The 10564-nt window shown below is 33.4% G+C and overlaps 2 protein-coding genes and 1 long non-coding RNA gene across 5 annotated transcripts in view; 1 reads left to right on the top strand and 2 right to left on the bottom strand.

The window, feature by feature from the left end:
* LOC107011226 overlaps positions 1-3749 on the top strand; it is a 43673-nt gene extending 39924 nt beyond the window's left edge. For both annotated transcript variants that reach the window (XM_015210638.2, XM_015210639.2), the window contains exon 8: positions 2746-3749. In XM_015210638.2, the coding sequence (XP_015066124.1) occupies positions 2746-3392 (647 nt within the window). In that variant the 3' untranslated portion in view covers positions 3393-3749. The remainder of the gene's footprint in view (positions 1-2745) is intronic.
* LOC107011228 lies at positions 806-2958 on the bottom strand. 2 transcript variants are annotated; one of them, XR_003576272.1, is made up of 4 exons: positions 2818-2958; positions 2510-2550; positions 1789-1984; positions 806-1162 (listed from the first exon to the last, which is right to left on the bottom strand). It is a non-coding gene; the product is annotated as an uncharacterized LOC107011228 (long non-coding RNA). The 2 variants fall into 2 exon arrangements; XR_001455849.2 differs by having other exon boundaries at positions 1789-2550.
* A 55-nt stretch (positions 3750-3804) lies between the features above and the next one.
* LOC107011227 (large ribosomal RNA subunit accumulation protein YCED homolog 2, chloroplastic) lies at positions 3805-5097 on the bottom strand. Its single transcript, XM_015210640.2, has 6 exons — positions 4918-5097; positions 4676-4840; positions 4393-4578; positions 4240-4320; positions 4120-4165; positions 3805-4036 (listed from the first exon to the last, which is right to left on the bottom strand). Exons 1-6 carry the CDS (start codon positions 5023-5025, stop codon positions 3963-3965), a joined length of 660 nt encoding a protein of 219 aa, XP_015066126.1. The 5' UTR covers positions 5026-5097; the 3' UTR covers positions 3805-3962.
* Positions 5098-10564: the final 5467 nt, after the last annotated feature.

Raw genomic sequence — 10564 nt, 5'->3', positions numbered from 1 at the left:
GGGGAGGCGGTAGGAAGGAGGTAAGATGCATAAAGAAGTGCTTAAGGGGGATAAAATGAACCGAGTATAATACCTTCCCAATTGAATGAATGATTAGAATACAATATTCTTTCATTTTTTTCTGACGTGCTCAAGTATATTCAAAATAGGAAAAATTACTTAAAAAGGTACCTTTTAATAAATAATTACTAATTTTAGCGATACTTTTTATTTATTACAATTTATAGCAGTATATAGCAATACCACCTGGTTTACTGAACTACCTCTTAGCACCAGGGGCGGACCCACGTTGGGTCCAGGGTCTTCACCCAAACGCTCTCGGCACAAAAATACACGATATATATAAGGTAAATTTTCTGTATTCTGTAGATGCATATATTTTGAACCCCCTCAATAACAAATAAAAATAGATGGCTCAATGGTAAGACTCCTGAATATTAAGCTGCATGCCCCAGGTTCGAATCCATGCAACAACATTTATTTATTTTTCCTTTATAGTTTCACTTTATATTTGTTTAAAAAAATCAGTTCTGTTTTTCAAGCATTTTTTATTTTAAAAACATAACCCAAAAAAATTCAAAGGGTCCATTTCGAAAGACTTATTTACACGTTTATATTTTTATTTTTCGAACCTCTCTAACGGAAATCCTGGATCAGCCACTGCTTAGCACACAAAAATATTCTATAATTAATTTAAATTCATCATTACCATCTAATTAGACTTAACCTTGTAAGTTTTGTCTTTTTTATTGTCAGCTATATCACTACAAAATTTCTGTCAAAAAAGAAAATAACATTAGAATATGATAGGACAATCACATAATTTTGGCTATCAAATGAAAAGGTCGGCACATCACCAGAGCATTGTAATAGGATTTCTGGTGCTGATATTAAAAATCTTTAAAAGCTTTAATGTTTACAATCGAGATTATTGTTAATGAACTAATTTTTAAAGGTCATCAGATATTGTTATTTACACAAAGCTCCTGTCTCCCCCTCTCCCTCCCCGTCCCCTCACCCCCTCTTCCGTCATCATCATCACGACATCACCTCAACCTCCACCACCACAACCACTACCTCCGCCGCCGCCATATTCTCTGCTCTCTCCATCTGCACCGTCTCCTCCTCCACCTTTCCGCCTCACTTTTCGTCCCTGCACCTTCTGCAGAAAATCAAACAACTTCAGTCAATTGTTTAAATAACATTAAAAGTTTGTGCAGCAAGTCGGTATTTGTTGAGTTGCAACAAATTTCGTAATTGTAGCATTAAATTCTGAAGTTGCAGTAATTACTGAAATTTGTTGCAACAACAACTTCTACAATTTGTTGGATTTGCAGGGTTTTTTTCAAAGGTTTGAATTTTATGTTATTTTCAAATTTTCTCCACACTCGTGACCAACGGAAAACAGTCCGTAAAATAAGAAAAGAAGATGAATTGCAGAGAGAAGGAGAAGAAGGACAAAATAAGATGAAAATGTAAAGAAAAGGCAGGAAATTAATTTTTGAAATTCAAAAGTAAGAAGGAAGACCTTTTAAAAAATTCAAAATTTTAATCTTCATCCCAAAGTTTTTAATCACCCTAATCAGACTCATTTTCATTTTTTTTTTCTCAGGAAAATACTTTATTGCATTACTTTAAAATATGTTTAAAATGTCCATAAGACACCATTGCATCCGTTAGAACACAACTTCGGAAGGAAGAATCCCAAGCAATCCTATTTATACACGAAATAGAAATTTTTGCTAGATTGTGAGCTAATACATTCCATGTTCGAGGAATATATATAACCTCGATTTCTTCAAAAGACTTCATCTATTGCCAGACATTCTTGCAAATGGTCTCTATTTCCAAAGATGTTATCAAATTCTTTTGCAACATTTGTATGACATTCTTTGCATCAGTATGTGAACCTTTGACCAACCCTTTTGTAGTGCTCTTTCCACAGCTTCCCGAATTGCTAGTGCTTCAGCAGTTATGTCCTTCCCTACAAATTGAATAAGGGGTACCAAAGGCATCAAAAAAATGACCACAACTATCTATAGCCGCCATTCCAATGCTTTCTTTATCCTTCTCCCTATGTAGACCTGCATCTGTATAAACAACAACCCCATCTCGGGCCAAAGTAATAGTTACATGTGTAAACTGTTGGTAGTCTAATGGGGTGCTAACATGCCATGGCGCAGGGCTCGTACTTGATATCTAAGTCATAAATTCCTCAACTTTTGCCACTTGAATTAAGCACCAAGGCATATAGTGGAATGGATTTTTGGAATAATTAAAACAACCACGTTCCAGAGTTTCAAGAATTTTATTAAAAATTCCCAGCCTTGTTTAGGAAAGCTAGTTAATGGCAAATGTAGTAAATTTGAGATTGTTTTCTCTTTTGCTTGAAAAGTATATAACTCAATCCTCTATTGTTCTAATTCCATATGTCATGGTTTGCATTTCATGTCAAACATTGAAGAGACGTAAATGCTGTACAACGAAGGCAGAAGGATAAAATTATTACCAATTCCATAGTATGAACAACAAACCCCTCCTCCCTTCTGCCTGTAAAATGAGCAAAGAATAAGTCTATTCATATAGTATATGGTGAGTACTTGTATGCAGTTGAAGCCTATCATCAATAATTTTTTCTGATGATTTGCTTCTTGGCGCAGTTATCTTTGTATTCTGCATAGTACACTTTTTTAATTTTTTTTAAAAATATGTTTCTAAGTTTGTCTTTCCCTCTTCCTACATCAGGTATACTGTGGACTGGAGGTGAACCAGGGATAAATCATAACATGAATTCAGAGGCTCCATTTAAGAACTCACCACATGAAATTATACTTCAAGAAGGATCAACATTAGATGATCAGTTCAACCAAACAAGAGCTCCTCTTGGTAGCTCGGCAAAATCAGCTCCTCGTGTTGTTGTTGGTTCCATCCTTGTTGCTACAGAGAAGCTTCTAAATGTTCACCCGTTTGATGGATCCAAAGTACTTATTGTGAAAGTGGATCAAAGCACCGGATTTCAAGGTCTGATTGTCAACAAACATATCAGTTGGGACTCTCTTGATGAACTTGAAGATGGAGTACAGCTTCTGAAGGAGGCTCCTCTTTCTTTTGGTGGCCCTGTCATGAAACGTGGAATGCCTTTTGTTGCGTTTTCCAGAAAGTATATAGTTAACCAGTCAATGGAAGTGCTGCCAAATGTATTTTTTCTTGACCAAAGGGCCACAGTAGTTATCATAGAAGAGCTAAGGTTAGGAAACCAGTCTATCCATGACTTGTGGTTCTTTTTGGGATTTTCGAGTTGGGGTTGGGGCCAGCTATTTGATGAAATTGCTGAAGGAGCTTGGATGGTAAGAAATCATGATGAGGAACAAATAGATTGGGCTTGGAGATGACCTAGATCTTCTGCGTTATATTAAATTGCTGAATTTATTATTGGTATTTATTTCTTTCAAGAGCCAGTAAGAGTATTAGAATTTGATTTTTAATTGGCAGTGTGTAACATTTTTGTTGGATAAATAACATTCAAATATGCTAGCGCAGCCTGTTTTATGTATCATACACTTCATTTACCTATGGCATCTTGATGAGTCTAGTCTATCTGTCCATCCTTCCATCCCTCTCCCCTCTATAGTCTGTACCTCTTTTCACGTGTAAAGTTAAAGGGGTTGTTTGGTTCGCGGACAAAGTTATTATATAGTCTTTTTTGGGAATATTTTGGATACTCTGAACGATATAAAAGCTTAACAGTAGTATTTTTGTGTTGTGGGAGTTTTATGTGTGATAAGCTAATGCTGTATAATAGTGTTTTGAGCAAGTAATAAGCAAACAGTTTATTTTCCTTTATTTTCATTTGAGCTATGAGAAGACAATAGTTTGAAGAGAGGGAGAAAGTAATATGTTGTTTGGTTTTACAGTGCATATATATATATATATATATATATATATTGAGATTTTGATGAAAGTTAAGTTTCCTTCTTGAGCTCCAATAATCTGGACCACCTCCTATCAATGGAGGCAGCATTTTGTTTACCCAAAGCTGCAATTATTATAAACAAATAAATATGAATTGATTATACTTTTTTGTTATAATTAATAAAAATATAAGGAAGAGTTTCGTACGCTGCAATTTAGGTACAGATTTCTCACATGATTCTGAACAAGTCTCCTGCAAAAGAAAAGAAGCAATATTGATAATCTACTTGTTTTCTCCCCTATAATAAACAAAAGAAAAGTAGTTACTTTTACAGAGGTAGCAAGTCTAACGGTGTCTTGTATCAAGGAATCAAGGTCAGCTTCAAATCCTGGTTTGACATAGATAACCTGAGGATAAATTTTTTTTTTTTTTTGTTAGTTGATTAACAAGAAGTAACAAAAGAAACCATACATACTTACTGATGGATCATCCCAACCAAGCAGTGGAAGTTGATGTGCACATCCTTTGTTGTCTCTGGTTGATGGTAATACCCAAACTTTAAAACTTGTATGTACCTCTCTGCAGTATGGAGAATAACAGTTGCTACATTTTGTGGTGAAAGATGTGATAATTGTTCCATCCACTGAGAGCCCAAAGCCAGCGTGCTGCTTGCTCATCAACATTGAATTATGTATTAAAAGTATAGTTGGTCAATCAAAAGGAACCTATATATATATGTGTGTGTGTGTGTGTTTTGTATACCTTGTGGATAGAGAGTTGAATATAAATTGGAGTATCCCTTTCTTCAGCTAAATCTTCAAGTTGAAGGTCTCTAAGTGTGAAAATGTAATCAGAATTCCATTCTCCATGCCATTTTCCATCTGAGCTAGAAATTCTCACCAGAGGCTTTTTGCTTCTTTTTGTTATCTTCAACACAAATAGTAGTCTAAGAGTAACAACAAATATACGTACAACAATTAATAATAATAATAATTGTGATTTACCAATGACAAGTGATTTCCTTTGCTGATCCTTGTACTACTATCTCTTTGTGGAATACTAGTGTTTATGCAGCTTCTTGATGATATCCAACCTCCACCTCTGCTTGCCATATCCCTCTCTCTCTCTCTCCTTATCTTCTATCACTTAACTACACATCACACACATATATGGCCCCTGCCAAAAATACATTAATTATGGCATATACATTTTTGTGTATAAGAATAACTAGTATGCATGTTTAGAAAAATGTCATAATTTTTAAATTATAAATAATAGATTTACTTGTTAATTTATTTTTTGAAATAGTTATAGTAATACATAGTTACTCTTTATGTGATCATATTAACTTAATGGTAATATCAATAATATTTAAAAATATTTTCTCGGTCTAAAATAATGTCAAATCTTATGGTATAAGTAATAATATTCAAAGTGTATCAATGAATTCGTATGATGTTTTCGAGAATTGATTTAGTAAACTACGCATTAATTTCATACTAAGATTTCAAGTAGCAAATTATAGTATGATTTTGTAAGTGAGACTTGTTGGTGTAATATATACAAATATAAAATATTACAGTTGAAATAAAATGAACAAAAATAAATATATTAATTTTTAGGCTGAGGCACAGATATCTCGGTCTCTTTTAGGAGATTCAAGCCCACTGCGGCATAATCTACACCGATCCAGCAGTATAACTCTTGACTTGTCCCCTCTAGGGTACAAAAGCCCAACAGTGTATAACTCAAAGAACTCCGGATTATTTGAAGAGTCCAAAGCTCCACAAAAGAACACCTCCCTTCAACTAACAAGAACTCTCTTTTTGACTAACTCTTTCACTCTATGTTTTTCTCTTGTATATTGTGTGTCCCAAACCAAATGATGACCACCACTATTTATACTAGTAGAAGTCCTCCTAGCAATGAATAGGAAGATAAATGGTGTAGTAAATAGTGAAGATGAATGACCTAGGAGTTACATAGGTTACATAGCTTATAAGAAATAATGGAGAAATTATGAAAAGGATTAGTTGTCATATTTGACCACCTTCTGCCAATAACAACAACAAAGAGTTAGTCAAAAAGAGAGTTCTTGTTAGTTGAAGGGAGGTGTTCCTTTGTGGCTTTGGACTCTTCAACTAATCCGGAGTTGTTTGAGTTATACGCTGTTGTTGGGCTGTTGTATCCTGGAGGGAACAAGTAAGAGTTATACTGCTGGATCGGTGTAGATTATGCCGCAGTGGGCTTGAATCTTCTTAAAGAAGCGAGATATCCGTGCCTCAGCCTAAAGATTAATATATTCATTTTTGTTCATTTTATTTCAACTGTAATATTTTATATTTGTGTATATTACACCAATAATTTTTACGGAGATTGAAAGTGACTATAATTGAAAAAACTGCGGGTGTCAAGATGGAGACCTTAGCAAGCCATTTCGGTCCAATGGTAACCATTTTAAGAGATGGAAGGATAAAATACTTTTCTAGTTAAGTCTTCTCAATGTTTCTTATGTGTTAACTGAGAAGAATCCTAAAAAAGAAGACATCACCTCTATGAATGATGATGAAACTATTTCTCATCTAAAGAAAGTGGAAAAGTATGATAGTGATTCCTATAAGTGTCGGTATTATCTTCTTAATTGTCTATCTGATAATTATTATGATTATTATGATAGAACTTACTCTACTATAAAGAAAATTTAGAAAGAATTGCAGAGTAAGTATGATACCGAAGAGGCTGGAGCGAAAAAATATGCGGCTAGTAGATTTTTTCATTTTCAAATGGTGGACAACAAATCAGTGGTAGACCAAGCTCAAAACTTTATGATGATCGTTGGAGAGCTTAAGTCTGAAGAGGTTAAAATTGGAGATAACCTTATTATTTGTGGCATAGTGGATAAACTTCCATCTTCTTGGAAGAAATTTTGAAAAACTATGCGCCACAAACAAAAGGAAACTTCTCTTGAAACCTTGATAGTGAAAATCCGCATGGAAGAAGAAGCAAAGGGCCAAGATGCACTTTTACAAACAGAAGAGAACAACATCACATCGAATATAAATTTAATTACTTCGAATAATGCTACTCCTGAAACTCACAAAAATACTTCTTTGAAGTCTAAGAAGAAAAAATTCAAGAAAAACAATGGTAGACATCCCAAAAAAAATAATAGTGAAAATCACCAAGCACAAAATCAACAAGTTCAAGAAAAGGGACCATGATTTGTTTGTGGCAAGAGTGGACATATTTCTCGATTTTGTAGATTCCAGAAATGTGGTCCTAATCCTCAGACGAACGTTACCGAAGAACCTTTTGTGGCGGTGATTACCGACATAAACATGATTGAGAATGTTGATGGATGGTGGGCTGATTCTGGTGCAAACCGTAATGTCTATTATGACAAAGACTGGTTTAAAAAATATACTCATTTTGAGGAGCCCAAGACCATCATGCTTGGTAATGCTCACACTACTCAAGTGCTTGGATAGGGAGATGTTAAATTGTGTTTTACTTCTGGAAGGGTATTAATATTGAAAAATGTACTTTATACTCCTTCTATGAGAAAAAATTTGATTTCTAGTTTTCTTCTTAATAAAGCAGACTTTAAACAGATTATTGAATCTGATCAATATGTAATGTGAAGAAAGATATTTTTATGGGGAAGGGGTATGCATGTTATGAGATGTTTAAGCTGAATGTTGAAATGAATAAAACTTTTACTTTTGTTTATATGCTTTCTTTTACTAACTTTTGGCATGCTCGTTTATGTCATATTAATGATCGTTATGTTGGAATGATGAGTAGTTTAGGATTAATTCCAATGGTTAAAAAGAATTTTGAAAAGTGTGAGGCTTGTAGTAAAGCCAAGATCACTAAAAGGCCTTATTTTCAAGTTGAAAGAAAAACTGATTTATTAGAATTAGTTCATACTGATATTTGTGAACTTGGTGGAATTCTAACTCGTGGAGGTAATACATATTTTCTCACTTTCATTGATGATTTTTCTAAGTTAACATATGTTTACTTGATGAAAAATAAAAGTGATGCTTTTGAAAATTTCAAAACTTATCTCCATAAGGTTGAAAATCAGTTTGGAAGAAAAATATAAAGAATTAGAAGTGATAGAGGACATGATTATGAATCAAATGAGTTTTATTATTTTGTTAGATCATTGAGAATAATTCATGAAACTACTCCTCCTTACTCTACTTCATCTAATGGAGTAGCAGAAAGGAAAAAGAGAATTTTGGTTGAATTGACTAATGTCATGCTTATTGAGTCACATGCACCTTTAAGTTTTTTGGGTGAAGCTATCTTAACTGCTTGTTATGTGTTGAATCGTGTGCCTCATAAAAAGTCTAAATTGACACCTTTTGAATTGTGAAAAGGTTACAACCCAAGTTTGGGATATCTAAGAGTTTGGGATTGTCTAGCCTTTGTGAGGCTAATGGATCTCATGATTACAAAGTTGGGTAAGAAAATTACTACTTGTGTTTCTTGGTTATGCTTAAAATAGTACAACCTATAAATTTTTTAATCTTGAAGATAATATTGTGATAGATTCAGGTGATGCTATTTCTCATGAAAATAAATTTCCTTTTGATACTAAAAATAGTGGGGGTCAAAGAATTGAACAAAATATTTTGTCACTACCTAGTTCTTCTACTTCTACTTTGAAAAATAAAAAAGTTAGTCAACAAGAAAGTTTTGATTAGTTGAAGAAAGGTGTTTTATTTATGGAGCTTTGAAATCAACTCTTGTCCAGAGTTGTTGAGTTATACTTTGTGAAGGCTGTTGTATCCTGGAGGGGACAAGTCAAAGAGGACTACTGCTGGACCGGTGAAAACATTTGCTGCAGTGGACTTGAATCTTCTTAAAGAGAGCGACATATCCGCGCCTCAGCCTGAAGAGATTTATTTCTTCATTTTATTTTCAATTGTAATCTTACAATTTTATTATCTTGTAAGATTTTTCACTAACAAGCCTTAATAAATATAACTTTTGGGATTTAAATTATGAAGAAATATTTCCCCACCTGCAATTCAATAGCCACATCAAATAAAAGGCATATATCATTGAATAATAAAAAACCAACAATAATAGCTATTGATCAGACTTATTCATTACTCTCATTTTTTTTCCATTTAGCATATAACTCTCGAAGCGGGAAAATTGTATCCTCAAAAACTATTTAGTATTAAATTTAACTTTTAAACCATAATCTTTTAATTGTTTTTTCAAAAATTATTTCAATATATATTTTTTGTTGATAAACCCAACTCAAATGCAGATATACTTTTAGATTAAAGTTGTAAGTTTATTAAGATTCTAAGTATGAAATAGAAATATTTAAAGTATATTCTTTATCTTAATTAAATAAAATAACGAGATAATTTTTTGGGGAGTATAAGTGATCTTAGTCAGAGCAATTTTCCAAACATACTCAGTCGGTGCTAGCCTTTGTTCTCATAGATTATTTCAATAAAGGAATACATGAAAAGGTTCCATATCTAGTTCATAACCCAATCACATTACACCTTAACAAAGAGGGTCCACTACGGTTACCTACAATGGTCAAGAGGATAACTCAATGACTTTCCCAAGGATGGTTTCAAGTCGTTCTATCCAACCAACCTAAAGTCCACCATTCACACAAGAAGGATACCATTACGAATTTCAACTTCAAGGATATGATAACCTTACATCTAGGATGAAGGTTCCACATAAAGTACCTTCTTAGCTACGTTCAAGGTCACATGTCAATCACACATAGAATACTAAGGATATTTATCATAATAAGTCAAGAAGTCATATTCACGTTGTACATGCATCAAGTAAGGGACACAATCTACCAAAAGAAGACACACACATACTTCACAATACCATACACATAGCATACTATTCTACAACACCTAGGGAAAACCAAGTCATATATAGGTCACCCTATTCACTATTATAACATCATCAATATAAGTATTACAAGTATCATACAATCTACCAAGAAACATCATACTTCAACGTAAGTTAATACACATAATGACTCCACTATAGTCTACTAGAGATTCATATCATCAACTAAGAGAACTCATGCTTTGACTTCACATAAACAGATAGTCATAAAGGCCTTCACAATACTCACATAATTAAGTTATAACATGATAAAGCTATAATACATAAAATAATGCCGATGAGGCCACATTGATTGACAATTCATAAAGTAATGCCGACAAGACCACATTGTTCACAAGTATAGCACATAAGCATCGCCACCATAAGTGGACCATACCAAACATCATTCTAACCTAAGACCTATACTACACAATATATATAATGTTAGGTCAACATACCATTAACCCAGTCTCACAACTTCAATCCATAGCTAATTCATCTAACACAACATACCAAGGCTCTTACTAATAGCCATAATTTATAATTCAACCCATCGATTACAATATACAATGAATCAAAGATAACACAATATGAATTAATTAAATTAGGGCATCCTACTTATAGTTCTTGCATGATTCTTTCATAATTCAATAGCCCTAATCAAACTACACAATATTTCAATGGCATTGAGACATAATCAAATCACCCATAACATAGTAAAAAACTAGGGTTTCATGAATTACATGGGTCCATAGAGTTTTT

This window comes from Solanum pennellii, chromosome 2 (genome assembly GCF_001406875.1).
Source record: "Solanum pennellii chromosome 2, SPENNV200".
Lineage (NCBI taxonomy): Eukaryota > Viridiplantae > Streptophyta > Magnoliopsida > Solanales > Solanaceae > Solanum > Solanum pennellii.
Note: the sequence above shows the minus strand (reverse complement) of the source record. Positions and strands in the feature narration are given on the sequence as shown.

Excerpts from the sequence above, each read along its gene's own strand:
- LOC107011227 (XM_015210640.2), bottom strand. The coding sequence starts at position 5,025 with ATGGCAAGCAGAGGTGGAGGTTGGATATCATCAAGAAGCTGCATAAAC. Across the intron at positions 4,841-4,917 it reads AAGGAAATCACTTGTCATTG|ATAACAAAAAGAAGCAAAAA; the intron begins GTAAATCACAAT and ends TTTGTGTTGAAG. Across the intron at positions 4,579-4,675 it reads TTCAACTCTCTATCCACAAG|CACGCTGGCTTTGGGCTCTC; the intron begins GTATACAAAACA and ends ATGAGCAAGCAG.